Consider the following 15210-nt stretch of genomic DNA (forward strand, 5'->3'; position numbering starts at 1 on the left):
ACTTTCCCCTACACAATGAATATACTGATGGAATATGACCATACATGGGATCTGCTTATTGCAAATTTGAAATCGATTCCCTAATCCTCAACACACGAAAACAACCTGTTCATTCCCTTCCCTTTCAACTTTTCTTGTTTTTCAATGTAACTGGTGAGATAGCTATACTTCCTATTATTAAAAAATAAAAAGCAAAAGGGAACCAATTTGAAAGAGCAAGTAGAGTTATAAAGTCCTTGTCCATCTACTAATGTCAACAAATTGTATTCTGTCATAAACCCTATGAGACTAGGCTCCCCCCCCAACCCCCAACCTTGCAGTTTCAGTCTCTCAATCAATGATAGACGGAATATAATTTGAGATTCAACAAACGCAACAAATATAGCTTGGAAATTCTGAGAGGAGAATTCCTCGTCTTATACTTCGACGTTTAGGGTTTATGAAACTGATGAGAATGGCATACCAATCCAACAAAGTTTGCTTGCAATACAATCCACTTCAACTCAAATGAAGCTTAGTTTATCTCATTCCACAATGTCATTGATCTAGAAAACAATATGGGCTTGTTGCAAATGCCACATAACATTGAGACAATGATCAACATACACATAAGGTTCACAAAAGGCTAAAGTCCTGCAGCTTCTCTGAGGCATTTTCACAAACACCTGGAGCGCAAAACAAAAACGCAGGCAACCCTCAGACCACAAATTTAGCGTCTGCAGATTTCGAATCCTCCTTCACAGCTGCAAAAAATGGATTGAAACAAATCAAATAACAAAAACCAATCGGACCCTGATTCCCTAAATCCCTAAACCCAAAACCCAAATGCGAAAGAGAGCAAAGCAGTGAGAGAGTACCGATTGGGGGAGTTGGGGCTTCGCCGTAGATGGCCTTGAGTCTGGCGAGAGGGACGAGAGCGGCGTCGGTGCCGGCTTCGGCATAGAGCTGTTGCTTCCAGTCCCACATGGTCTGCTTGGTGGCCTTGTTCGATTTGATGAGGGAGTCCTTCTCCGCCTCTAGAGCTTCGATTTTGTTTTGCTGCTTCACTGACCTTGCGCTCAGAGCAATGAAGGATCCGACTAGGCACACGCTTATCACCGTGCTGTTGTTCGCCAAGCGCATTCCGGCGCTCACCACCTTGTTCGCCACCTCCATTTTCGAAACCACGGAAGCAAAAGCGGACGACACGACGCCGATGATGGAGACTAGATGACTTGCGCAAACAGGTTTAATTTTAAAAGGATTTTTTTTTTTTTTTAGAGGAAATGATAATTCAATTTTTAGAATGAAGTTACTGTATTACATTTTATCAAGAAGACTCTAAGAACTAAAGCTCGTGAACTGAGCGTTAGGGTTAGTTTAAGCGGTAATGATATATGAATTGAGTTATAATTAGATTAAGTCAAAAGTTTGATTCTTTCTAATGCAACCAAAAAGGCTCATTCAAAGAACTCAAGTCCACTACTTGAAAATGAAAACAAACATAACTACATTGTACATGACAAAACTCCATTTGATGTTATGCAATTTGATAGGGAACTTGAGTTATTTGGATGAGCTTTTTCAGTTATATTACAAATGATCGAACTTTTGTTCTAATCTAACTTTAACTCAATTCTCCTACCATTTGTCATCACTTATTTCATGAGCTTTAGTTGCTAGAGTTAACATAGTTTGTTTACGGAAATGTTTTTATCATGGCTGTTATTTTTAGGGTTAACCAACTAGCATATTTGGTAGAAAATGGTTGGAGTTTGAAGAGCATACTAGAAATTAGAGTTTAAGGAAACCATCAGATAATTTTGATCTCATTAACATAAAAATGATCAACTTTATTAACGCTAGTAAAGTTTAGTTGGTAGGACAATCGTGTGATGAACCGTAAAAATCATACTTTAGCTGGTCTAATTCTTCCTGCTTTGCGAAATTGCTCGACACATTGTACAAGTTAGAGAAACTGTGATCGAAATTGACCTTTCTTTCTTTGGCACACAGTACACCAATTTTAAAGTTTTTCAAGTTCGTAACGTTTTTGAAAGGAAGGAAGCTAATTTTTGTCAGCTCCACCCGTCTCCACATAGCCTTTACCCAACATGGTTTGCCATTTCTACCAAAGCCCAATTCATCTACAGAGCCTTTCGTCATCCAAATCTGGCGCGTATCCTCACGCGAACCAAAGGCGGGAGCCTCTCCGCTTAATCGAAGCCCACTACAGTTTCAAGATACTTCTCACACTGCGAAACTCGCTCTGAGCAAATGCCCTTGCAAAACCGCCAAAACCCCAATCCTCCTCCCAATTAGGGTTTTTCTCCGATCACCGTCGCATCGATGGAAGAGTCTGCCCTTCAACTCGTCGCCAAAATCGGCAACCAGCTCCGCCGTCAAACCCGTCCTAACAAGGACTCCGTCGTCAAATCGCTCCGAGTAAGCGGATTTCAACTCTTCCTTTTCCCTCTAGATTTTGAATTGCTTAGTTTCGCCGGCATTGGAAATTGTAAATGATCGAGGTTTTGTTTCTGTGTGTGCGTGCGTGCTTGGGTTTCATAGGAAGCTACAGTGGCTTTGGCAGAGCTAGAGCAGCCTTCAGGCTCCACAAAGAGGGAAGCCACCAGGAAACTAGAAGCGGCTATAGAGCCTCTGAAGGAAACCATTGTTAAAGGCTTGCTTCGGCATCGAGATAAGGATGTGAGGCTTTTAGTGGCCATCTGTGCCACTGAGATGATGAGACTCATGGCACCGGAACCGCCTTTTGAGGACAGAGATCTCAGAGTAAGTTCTCTTGCTGTGTTTTGTGTACCGATTTCGCTGTGTGCTCAAGTTGTTTATGCTACGGGTTTCGTTTTCAGGATGTGTTTAAGCTTCTTGTGAGTGTGTTTGCGGAGCTAGGTGATACCGCAAACTCGCTGTTTTCAAAGAGGGCTAAGATAGTGGAGATTGTTGCAAAGTTGAAGTGTTGTGTGATCATGTTGGACATTGACTGTAATGATGTTGTTCTCGACATGTTCAATACTTTCTTCTCTGTCGTGAGGTTAGCATCCTGCATTTCTTGTATATCTTTTGGGATCTATATGTTTCATTTTTCTTTACAGTTAAACCCCTAGTGTTCATTTTTGATGGTTTGGGCTCCTCTTAGTTTGATAATTAAAGGATTCAACACTTCTTGATATCATCTCCAGCGTACTTATTATTTTTACTGGCATGCTTGTCCTGCAAAGTAAATGGTTAAAACATGCTTTGTTTTTATGTTTACCAAGTTACATGTAATGGCATCAAGAATCATGACTTGCAATTTCTTTTCTCTGTAGAGAAAATCATCAGCAGACTTTGATCAAGGATATTTTGTCTATAATGGCTGAGATACTAAATGAGGAAGCTTCTCACCCTCTTTTGGATGTGCTGCTCCGTAATCTTGTGAAGGAGGGAACGGTGAGTTTTAGAGATGCTTGTTTCCATGATAAACTATGTGCCAGTTGATAATTGTTATGAGTGCATATATATGTTTGATAGCTTATGTTATCAAAATCTCGTCGTTAGTGCTGGGACAATGTCCCATATAGTATTCTGTGGTCAAATATGTGATATTGCCATGTTTTGTGGTAACATCTGAAAAAGTGACATTCAAAATCATGGATTCATGGATAAACATGCAGATACAGGAAATAAGTAATAACATGATACTGTTGTATGTCTTTTTTGCAGGATACAGCCTCTGCTTCTTCCCAGCTTGCAGTTTCTGTGATCCAAACCTGCGCAGAAAAGCTGGAAACCTTAGTTTGTGGCTTTTTGACATCTTGTATTTTAGATAGAGATGCTGTGGGGAGTGAGCTCAAGGAATTTTACCATGAAATCATTTTCAAAATTTTTGAGTGTGCTCCTCAGATGCTTCTTGCTGTCATCCCTAATTTAACTCAAGAGTTACTGGTATGTCTTCTTGTCTTCATTTTTTTTTCTCATCCCATCTAGCTTCATTTAGTTTTGCTTTTATCCTTTCACCCTAACATCTGTGGTCATTATTTGGGATCTCTGCAAAGTTGTCTATAGCTTCTTAGTTCTGTGCTTTCAAAGGGATCCTCATATATCTTTTGACTCTGATTACTTTTGTAGACTGATCAGGTCGATGTCCGAATAAAAGCTGTTAAACTAATCGGAAAACTCTTTTCACTGCCTGATCACCATATTTCACGAAAATATGATGACCTCTTCAAAGAGTTTCTGAAAAGATTCTCGGATAAGTCTGTGGAAGTTAGAGTTAGTGCTCTACAATGCGCTAGAGTTTGCTATGTAACCAATCCATCTGGGGAAGAATCACAAAAACTTCTATGTAAGCTAAACCATATATATATATATATATATATTTTCATCTCCTGTATTACTGATTCTTGAATCTGATTTATACTTCATTTGAGTAGCTTCCCTTGAAGGTCGATTACGAGATTTCGATGATAAAGTGAGAACACAAGCAGTAATTGTTTCCTGTGATCTTGCCATGTCTAATCTGAGATACTTTCCTCCCAAACTAATATCTCAAACTACTGAAAGACTACGGGACAAGAAGGTACTTTTACAAAAAAAAATGTTTCATATTGCTAATTACAGTGACCGTCTAGCTATATTTTAGTTATTCTTGCATTGGTAATATTGGTTGTTTTATTTACAGATACCTATTAGAAAGATGGCTCTGCAAAAGTTGATGGAAGTCTACCGGTATTACTGTAACAAATGTTCTGAAGGTTACATTGCAATAAGTGACCACTTTGAACAGATTCCATGTAAAATCTTGATGCTCTGCTATGATAAAGAGTGTAAGGAGTTCAGGTCTGCTTGCTCTCATGTTATAGCTTCTTAAATTAAATGCAATACTTTACAATGTTGTATTTGACTATAACTTTTGTGGTTATTCCTACTTCAGGTCCCAAAATATGGAGCTTGTTCTTGCAGAAGATTTATTCCCCGCTGTTCTTTCGATGGAAGAAAGGACAAGGCACTGGATCCATTTGTTTTCAGTTTTCACCCCTCTTCATTTGAAGGCTTTGAATGCTATTTTGTCTCAAAAACAAAGGTACTGTCACTAACTTGCTTTTGCTAGAATCAACGTGAAAATCTGGTTTCTTTACAAAGTGCAAATGTTTTATAGGTTGCAAAGCGAAATGCGAACTTACTTAGAGATAAGAAAGAAAGAGAAGGTACATTCTTATATGGCTATTGAAATACCTTTTGCACTATCTCAATGTTTTAGTGTTGTTTTCTTTTCTTAAGCAGCTAATATTGTTATCACTGTTTATTAGTGGTGCTGTGTATGAAAATTAAGTTTAGAGTAGGTGTTAGTCCCTTAATGAAAATTCAGGTTGGTTGAGGCTGTTTTATTAGAATTGAAAGGTGAAAAGTTTTGGTAAAGCAACATTTTCTTTAAAAGCCTTTTATGCATATTCATAATATTTAGGAACATAGGTGCTACAAGCAGTTCCTCCTCCCTTTTATGAATATAGGTTTACCTTAGAGAATCACCATTTTTTGTTTGGAATTAATTTGGTTTTTTCTATTGAACTATATGTATGTTGGAGTGTTCAATTCAGTATAATAACATTATTACCGTTTCAAATCCAAGTATCCAACAAAGTTATTCATATTTCTATATGCCAAAAATGTCGCTTTGCCTAAGTTTGGACTTCTTTTTTTTTCATGCATAAGTTTGTTAATCGTATAATGCCTCCTTATGAGCCCTTCACTGGACCTATTTTACATAGCTTTCGGCTTACATTATTGTGAATGTTGCAATTGTTAAATCCTCAATTTCGAGCTTCTTAGAAAGCTGCTTACATTGTTCTAAAGTTCCTAATATTCTGAATTTCAAATTTTGCTAAAATTTGGACCGAGTGTAGTTGGATGGCAGCTTTACATTCTTCTCTATATGTTAATAGTGTGAAAAGTGAAATACTGGACTTTATGTTGCAGGGAAATGATCCAGATGACATGCAGAAGAAATATAAGATTTTGTTCTTGAAAATGGCAGTCTCTTTTGCAGACCCTTCCCATGCAGAAGAATGCTTTCATAAATTAAACCAAATGAAAGTTAATAACATTTTTGATTCGCTGGCTTTATTATTGGATGAAAGTAGAGATGCCCGGACAACCAGAGTGAGTTTGTTTTACCTCTACTTTTACTTAGTCTGTCCCCTGGGTTCCTATGTTACTCTTTTAAGCAGTTGTGCATCATTCTTCCTTGCTTTTTTAAGGCGATCTTTGGTTGTATATAAATTTTATGAATATTTATACTGAGCAATAGCAGTCCTTCAACTTTCAGAGCAAAAGCTTAATAAATGAAACAAACAACTTCTACTTGTGTACCAAAAGCAGCTGGAAATATTTTAGTGGATGCTAAACAGTTTAGGCCTGTGAGAAGTCTTCGGTTGAATAAAATTAATTCAAGTGTCAAACACCATCTAATATTTTAACCTGAGCGCACGTCTTTCTTTGAATAGAGCCATGAATGTTGGTCTGTTTCTTTTCATATTTAAATATATTTTATATTGTTTTACTTGTCGGAGATCAAATTTTTACTTGAACGAGTTAGTTTCATGTAATTTGCTTCCTTGCAATCTTGATAGGATTTGATCTATTTGTGATGGTAACTTGGATTTTGGTTTGGTTTTTCAAGTTTTTCAAACAACAATATAATACACTGCCTTTTTTAGTGTTCCTCTTCTAAATTTATTGTCTTGTGCACTTATTTATGGTTTTACTTTCAGGACAAATTTCTGCAGATCATTGGAGAGAAACATGAAGATTTTGAGTTTTTACAAACACTCTCCTCAAAATGCTCTTATAACATATTCAGCTCAGAACACGTTCACTGTATTCTAGATTTTCTTTCCAGTAACACTACAGGAGACAAGCACCTTGAGGCTTCTTGTGTCCAACTCCTTCTGGTAAAAAGATTTCTTTTTCTCTCTGGATCTGAGTAGTGCTTTTCATCATAGACAAATACCTTATAAAAGTGATGTTTAAGTTAGTTTGAGTGTTGCGTGCTCAAAAAGACAAAGCTGAACATGCAAAGGAATGGCCATTAGGGGTTTGTGTAATTGTGTTAGCACTTAACATTGGTTGAGGACATAACCGTAGTTCATAAACTTGATGAATAACCATGAATTATCGTTGTTGTTATGGATACCAAGCATCAATAGTGGCAAGTACAAGTAGGATGAATCTCAGAGGACTATGCCAGGCCTTAAGCTAAGTTTCAAATTACCCAAGGCTGTGGTTGGTAGTAGGGCAGGCTTTTGGTTGTTTTTCTCTGTCCCTGTATCAACATGAATTGCCAACTTGAATTTCTTGTTGAAACAGCTAAAGAGAATGGGCCAATTTCCAGAAGAGCATAGATATTCTTAAAGCTGGAATCAGAATTTTTTTAATAGCTTTCAGTAAAATTTAACCTTCTGTGTGTCTTATAACATAAAAGAAGATTGTGGAAGGAAGATGACAAATTTGGATATTTAGATATTTTTGTATGACCAAGTTTTATGTCAGTGCCACTTGCAAATGAAGAAGCATATTTGGTTACTGGAACTTTTTGATTGAAGTTTACCTCCATTTTTTACCTGGTCAGGCAATTACCAGCTTTTTCCCCACTCTCCTGAGAGGTTCCGAAACCCAATTTCAGATGTTACTACAGGGGAGCAACCCAATCAATGATAAGTTGCTTGAAGTGTTAGCCCAAGCCGGCAAGCATATATCAGTCAACCTCAGGTAATTTCTGCAGTCTTTTCATATTCTTGTATTGATACCCAAGGTTTTGAGTAGGATGGAGCTTAATGCTCCGATTGAGATTTTATTTAGTACATTTCCACAGTTCTGTATTTTCTTATGCTAATTTTGATCACTCTAGATGTTCCCTCTTTGTTGGAACTGTTGTTGTTTTAGTAAATTAGAAAGAGCTTGTGCATGGGTGCACGTAATCCCTGGAGTATATAAAGAGCTAGGTGCATGCCTTGTTTAAATGAATAATTTTTCTTCTCTAACATGTACCTGGATTAACAAGTTTTGTCAATTATTAATGTGGGGGTGGGGCCGTGGGGGTTTTGGTACCTGCCCATTTCTTGTAATATAACAAAAAGTAACTAGGGTCTAGGCTTATACATGCTATTTTTTATTTTTATTAATTTTTTTTTTTGGGTGGGGTGGGGTTGGTGCCTGCGCATTCCTTGTAATATGACAAAAACGTAACTGGTGACTTGTTCAAATTAGGCTTATGCATGCTGTGACTTTTGGGCTTCTAAAATTGTTCTCTGTTTACACCGTAACACTTCTTGAAAATAAAAGTTATCATTCTTTTATTAAAACAATCAAAAGTTAAGTTTGATTTATTTGACGTGATCCATATATTTGTGTTCAAAGTTACTGAGTTAGGGTTAACAGTGTTGCTAGCTTACTTCTTTCCAAATCAGTGATTTGTATCTTGCGAATCCTTTTGGGACTTCATCATCGAACTTCTTCCTTTTGTTTGACATAAAGCACTTGTAATTGAAAGTCAAAATCTATCTCTGATTATGGTCTGACTGTAGCTTAAAATTTATTCTTCCTTCTTTTTAGTGAAATCAATCCCTTTTTGGCGAGGGTCTGTCTGGAGGGGACTCGTTCGCAGGCAAAATATGCTGTTACAGCGATTGCTGCTTTATTCGATACTTCTAAGCAATTATCAAGTCTATGCAAGGTATGCTTAGAAATTGCTACTAGCTACAAGATTAAAGGTTAAGGTTAGACGAAACTGGCCTAGGTCCTGTGGGCCCATTCTGCGCAGTTTCTTAATATCATACAATTATTCTTTTCTTAGCCAATAGCCACAAACAAATGGAAGTTCTTATTCGACACCAGACTCGTTTTAGTTGGGCTGCATCAACTACTCTAATTTTCACTTGGGTCTACCAAGTGTGAACTTTCTATTTTATAGTCACGTGCATGCTTAAATACTTGTTGCCGTTTTTCTTTTTCTTTCTGAATGGCGTTTACTGTCAATATGAAGTGTCAATATACTTGGTTTCACAACGTGCAGAAACTTGTGGAATCTCTAATTAGTGAGCAGAACATACCAACAGTGCTGCAGTCCTTGGGGTGTCTTGCACAGCATTCTGTTTCAACATTTGAAAGTCAAGCTGAAGAGATCACTCCTTATATATATCAGAATATTTTCCAAGTAATTGAAATCACCTATGAGAATTCTATATATTTGTGTAGATTTACTCACAATTTCTAATGTTGTTTAGTAGCAGAATGTAGTAGATCTTGGATGTTTGTTTCATGAAGTAGTTTTAAGTTCTTTTGTTGAATTTTTAGTTGCTTCAAGATGCTTGCTTTATATCTGTGAACTTCTCTGGTGTAGGTGGACTCTTCGGATTATATGAATTCATTTGATGATGCGTCTGGTTGTAGCAACTCTTGCAAACTGAAGGTGGATTCTTTATAGTCTCAAGTATTGTATTAGTTTTTAGTTCAGCTAGTAATGGCTTTTTCCATGAATGACCACATTTGCTGGTGTCCAGGGAATGTTTACTTTGATTGTACCGTCTGATTCCAACGACGTTCCATCTTAGTTGAAAAAAATTGAATAGAATAAGTGAAGTTATTTTGGAGTCTCATATGGTTAAACGATTAAATTAATGTGAGACAATAAGCTTGTTACACATATTGATGGCTACTTGGCTAGTCTTTCATTTTCATTGCTTTTTGTACAAGCACCAACTATTGTTGAGCTGAGCTGCTGATGGGATTTGATGCTTTGCATGAAACATATGTTTTTATATAACTTTAAACTTATACAATTATGTTAGAGATAGATTACTATATGTTGAATGTGACAAAACGTATGTCATTTCAACCTTCTATTACCAAAGTGATCTGGTTGGCACAAGGGATGTTTGTTTTATTTCTTGTTTTAGTTGCTATGGTACTGGTTTAGTTTTTAGGATTGCCTATAGGTAGCCTGAATCATTAGAGTATGTTAATGAACAAACTAGAATTGTTGTTTGAGGTGGATGAGAAAGAAGATGCTTGAATCTGAAGCAAGGATAGATCAACATATTAAGGATCTAGATCTCCTTAATTGCAAATATCTCTGTTGACGGCTCTGGTTTAATGGCTTATTCTACAGATATATGGGCTGAAAACACTTGTCAAGAGCTTCTTGCCACATGGTGGAACTCGCATCAAACGGCAAGTTAATGAACTCTGGGACATTTTGTCAACAATGTTGCTAAAGGGCGAAACACTTGATAGTATTACCTCATGGTATGATTTTCGATTCCTTCATTGAATGAAGAATTAACAGTATATGAGTTCCATACTTGAGCTTTCAAATGGCGTTAGTTCTACATTTGGGTCAGCCAAGTGATTTTCAGAATGTAAAAAACAATTGAATCATTGACTACAGCTTTATTATTGATACTTCTATCCTTGTTTTGAAGTTTCATTGCCTTCTAGAGCTTGGATATGATTTAGACATTGTTTGGCTTTTAATGCATCTGTGTGCCGCTTAAATGAAACAATTGAAAAGGTTATCTTTTTGTTTTTGGAAGCATAAGTTAAGTTGCAATTTGTTTTTCTGAAGAATTTGCTAATCATTTGGAAGAGGGATGCTTTTGAGCCTCTAATGAAACTTTTTAACTTCATACTATGGTTAAGTAGGATGGACATGCCCTTGGTTTGATCCCATGTGGTTTAGGTTTCAAACCTCCTCACAGTACCCTGCCTAGCTAGTCGTTAGAGTTTCCTGTCTCCTAAATATTAGGGTTAAGCAGGAGACTCCAGCTTCAAGCACTGGTCTGCAAAGCAGGTGGGGGGGGGATACTTGGGTACCCCAAAAGAAAAAGTATCCTTGAAAATTTCATGAGTTGGTTTTACTTGTTGTGGATGCAGTGAAAGTGATAAGGCTTGTCAGCCTTGTATAAGATTAGCTGCTGCAAAGTCTGTTCTCCGGCTTTCTCGAAAATGGGATTTCCATATTTCTCCAGAGATATTTCGCCTTACAATTTCAATGGCAAAGGTAGGCCATTTTGTCTACGCTTTGAATTCCTACGGTTCTTGGAACCGCAATTTTCATTGTCATTCTTTGTTTGCCTTATCAAAGTTTGTGCTTGAGAAGGCAATTCTGTTGGTTAATCTCCTTATTCATTAACTAAGGCTTAATCAGACCAGATGATCTGCACCCTATACTATATATCCCTCTATAGATTCTTGATTGCTTCATTATATCTCTTGAATTATCATTTTAGTTATACTTGTGGTAAATAGTTTTCTTTTGACACATTTCAGGATGACTCTCCTTTGGTTAGAAGATTATTTCTGGATAAAACACACAAACTGCTGAAGGGGCATGCTATACCTAGCAGATACACATGTGCTTTTGCAATGGCCACCTCAGATTGCCTCAAGGATCTCCAAGATGATGTATGCTACTTCTGATTTATCAATCATGTCATTGCTCTAGATTTCTATCAGATATTGTCTGCTGATACATTTCATTTTAGTCATTCAAATATATGACAGAATTTATCAAGGATTACAGTAGAGAAGCTCAAGTGCATCAAATATCTGGAGCACAAGAAGGATTAATGACTAGTTTTCCAGCATACATAGTGGTATTCTTGATCCATCTTCTCGCTCATGATAAAGATTTCCCCCATGAAGATTGTCAGGATGGAGAAATATATGCTCAGTTTTGCTAGTATGTATAACTTAATAGCATTGTTGATTGCTTTGTACTGATTATAAATGCAGTCATGGTGATGGTCTTTGGATTATGTTTCTTTTTGCAGTCCTCTGTTTGTTTTATTGCGGGAATTAGTCAATGCTAGTAATGGTGATGGTGCTCTGGGTATTCTCAAGGATTCTGTTTTGAATTTGATCTGCATTTTTCGTGCAATTAAGAAAGCTGAGGATGCCACTGATGTTGAAAAAACTTCTGTGAGAATTTTCTCTGAGGAAATGTTTCCCTTTCTTTAATGTTATATTTATTTTCACATTTGTGGTAATTAGGTTGTTTTACAATACAGAGGCTGCACCTTCTAGCAGACATTGGACACTCTTTCGTGACGTCAACAAATCGTAATGGCCTCTCCTCATCAGATGGTCCTGGGCAAATTTTGCTACCTTCATCCTTATATAAAGTAAGCATTTCTACTAGAAGTAGTGAGCAATGTTTAAAGAAGATTTTGAAATTCCTTTCTTTACGTTTTAGCTGAGTAACATTTAAAGTTCTGATGAAAAGTGGAATTCGGTTAATGATGTACTAATTCATTAAATGCTAACTTCTGATCATATGGTTACTTGCTTTCTGCAGTCTAATTCTAGGAGCCTTGCTCAATCATGTTTCGATGAGCACTTTGTCCGAAGAGTAGTTCATATATTTAAATCTGATATCTCTTTGGTATGTATCTTTAAGCTTCCTTTACTGACTCAATTATATGCCCCAGGATTATGTCTTATTAATTTTTTTTTTTACTCTTGTTGGTCAATCTTTGCTCACACATCAGCCTTCAAGTACTCTTCCTAAAAGTGGGCAGAAGTGTCAAGGGAATAGCACAAAATCTAATGTTATCAAGGGTGACATGGGCACCAGTACAGGACATAGGCGAAAACGGGCTCTCTCTCCAAGTGCTCTTGGAGCAGATGGAAATGGGGCATCTAAAAAGTTTGAGATTAGTCTGGGGAAAGAAGTAGTTTCATCTTGTGATTCTGTAGCTACAGAATTATCTCTGGATGATCTGAATGTGAAAAGAAATACCACTATGACGAAAAATGTTAATGTGAATAGGAGCATCGATGAGGAACATTCCAATCATCCCAGTACATTTAAGGTAAATAAATTTTAGTAATAAATGTGATTAGATTGTAATTTTTGTTTTTGGATACCCAATTGTGTTAGTTAAGCAACTATGTGAAATATATGTTGGAGCACAAAGTACATTTGAATCTGTTGCTACTTCCCTAGGTATTTGGTTTGTACATGCAATATCTCATTTTTAGTCAGTTGTTAAGCATTCTTCGTGTATATTTCATACATGGATTATCCTTCTACCAGTGCTTCTGTTTATTTCCCATCCAATTTGCAGATCTCATGTGATAGTAGTGGGGATGTTCAGGTAGTATGCTTGGAAACTGATAGCGGGGAAACTTTAACTGATGGCTCGCTGAAGGGAAGGGTAAGAGAGAAATACTACGAATGCTATGATTGGCTTGCAAATGCCAACTCAAAAGTTTAAAACTTTGATGAAAGCTCTTTTTCTGCTTTGGTTTAAGTCATGAACTAGCTCGTGCTCTTGTTTTCCTTAAACCTAACTGTTGCTAGTTCAAGTATCTTCTACATCTCAAGTCTAATGCAATGTACCAACTAGCTTTGATCCTCCTATTTGTTGGAAGAGAACCCAAATTCGATTACCCCCTCCCAGATAAAGGGCAGATCAACTGCACCATTGATAGGAGCTGTCTGTTTTGGTTCTTCCAAGTATTTATGACTATTAGATGCATCAACAGTTACATCAGTGAATACTTTGATGCTTTGTTGATTAGTTTAACATATCCTTAAGTTGCGTTCAAGATTTTGTTTTAAGAAAATTTTCTATTCATTTTGTAAGGTTTACCAATGTACGTCTTGATTACTGATATTTCCACCAACACTGGCTTTTAGGTGCAAGTGTTGGTTCTCTCCTTATCAGAAAAGAAAACTACAAACAGTTTAATTAAACAACTCAAGAGTACAGATGCAATTTAATATCATCATTAAATGATAGCATAAATATATCGTGCCATTTTCTTTGGGTGATTCTTGAAGTCATCAGTACCAATGATTTTGTGTCTAACTATAGTTTTGGATGCAGCCGAAACAGAACAAGAGGACGAAAGCTTCTGTAGAGACCTCAGTATCAGAAGTTCTTGATATGAATGACAATGCTGTAAGCCTTACTATTTTCCTTGTTATTGATATGAATGACAATGCTGTAAGCCTTACTATTTTCCCTGTTATCATAAATTTTCCTGATAACCTTACATAAATTTCCTAATAATGTACAAAAACAAAAGAATCCAACTAAATTTTTGTTTGTACGAGTTCATGCTCTTTTAATATCACATTCATGCATACTGTTTTTGATTTCCAAATACAAGATCACTTGCTGCAAGTAATTTGAAGTTAGAAACAGAGAAGCTTGACCCTAATGGAGTTAAATATGGAACTGATTTTGTGTTTGGACTTTGAGTATTATGTTTGTGTTAGTAGTGATGTTTTTTCTTTTGAATAATAATTTTTTTTGTTCAACCAAAAAAACTGTTGCAAGCTCACAATGAATAGTATTTAAGCTCTGTATTTTTCAATATTCTTTCTTTAACGTCCCATGCTGAGACTCGCACCAGAGTTCAAGATTTTCATGCAACTGTATACATTCTTGCTTAATTAGCTCAACATTTTCCGTTTTCTGATCTTAACTGCACCAGTTATATATTTGGGTGTTTCAGTGTGTGTTTATTGATATGACAGTGCTTATGCATTTACTATTTTGTTTGCTTATTTCAGGTTGCCAAAAGAACTCGACGACAAAAGAAACTAAATTATGTATGATACCATTTTCTTTTGAGTCTGATAATTGCATTCAGTTCAAGTAGATGACTCCAAAGAATCTTTGGTGATTTTAGTCTGGTAGTGAGTTCCCACAGGTCATCCCAGAGTTTGCACTCTTTGCCTGTAAGTAGTCTGGTAGATGTCAATTGTATATATCCTTGACAATCAACTGCAGAGTGCAGATCAGGTTTTGTGCCATATGTTTATATTATGACTGTTCTTGCTAATGAAATTTGTATCACCTACAAGTTAGTGTGTATTCTTCTATTACTAACTGTGAAGCAATAGATATATTATTAGAACATCTATGTACTTGTTAACCAGTATAAAGAGAATTTTGGGAGAATATTCTGTTGGGTGCACTTGAAATAATTCTTGTAGTTCATTAACGTGTATTCTCAATCAGTTTCTATTGTAAATTTGTAATTATATACAAAGCCGAAGTATTTTAATAATGAAATAACAGTACAATGAAGATTGTCGAAGCCTCGAAGGATTTCATGACATACGATCTCACATATCCTCTAGCTGAAGTCTTCTCATGCAAATAAAGAGAGCATAATTCTTCATGGGCAATGGCTCAAATGCTAAGCAACAATTTTGAATTC

The 15210-nt window shown here is 36.5% G+C and overlaps 2 protein-coding genes across 4 annotated transcripts; one reads left to right on the plus strand and one right to left on the minus strand.

The window, feature by feature from the left end:
• Positions 1-382: 382 nt before the first annotated feature.
• Positions 383-1244, minus strand: LOC112173368. Its single transcript, XM_024310980.2, has 2 exons — positions 858-1244; positions 383-743 (listed from the first exon to the last, which is right to left on the minus strand). The coding sequence occupies exons 1-2, from the start codon at positions 1153-1155 to the stop codon at positions 697-699; spliced, it is 345 nt and encodes a 114-aa protein (XP_024166748.1). The 5' UTR covers positions 1156-1244; the 3' UTR covers positions 383-696.
• Positions 1245-2063: 819 nt separating this feature from the next.
• Positions 2064-14964, plus strand: LOC112172672 (sister chromatid cohesion protein PDS5 homolog A). Of its 3 annotated transcripts, none has more exons than XM_024310110.2 (27): positions 2064-2424; positions 2548-2769; positions 2847-3028; positions 3306-3426; positions 3700-3921; positions 4105-4321; positions 4410-4555; positions 4658-4815; positions 4910-5059; positions 5135-5183; positions 5953-6135; positions 6747-6926; positions 7604-7743; positions 8587-8707; positions 9047-9187; positions 9374-9442; positions 10142-10278; positions 10906-11032; positions 11302-11436; positions 11517-11713; positions 11805-11952; positions 12042-12155; positions 12329-12415; positions 12522-12845; positions 13131-13190; positions 13866-13940; positions 14558-14964. In XM_024310110.2, exons 1-27 carry the CDS (start codon positions 2329-2331, stop codon positions 14600-14602), a joined length of 3846 nt encoding a protein of 1281 aa, XP_024165878.1. In that variant the 5' UTR covers positions 2064-2328; the 3' UTR covers positions 14603-14964. The 3 variants fall into 3 exon arrangements, with proteins under 3 accessions (XP_024165878.1, XP_024165879.1, XP_024165877.1); XM_024310109.2 differs by having other exon boundaries at positions 2067-2424; positions 13101-13190; XM_024310111.2 differs by lacking the exon at positions 13131-13190.
• The last annotated feature ends 246 nt before the right edge of the window (positions 14965-15210 follow it).

This window comes from Rosa chinensis, chromosome 6 (genome assembly GCF_002994745.2).
Source record: "Rosa chinensis cultivar Old Blush chromosome 6, RchiOBHm-V2, whole genome shotgun sequence".
Classification (NCBI taxonomy): domain Eukaryota; kingdom Viridiplantae; phylum Streptophyta; class Magnoliopsida; order Rosales; family Rosaceae; genus Rosa; species Rosa chinensis.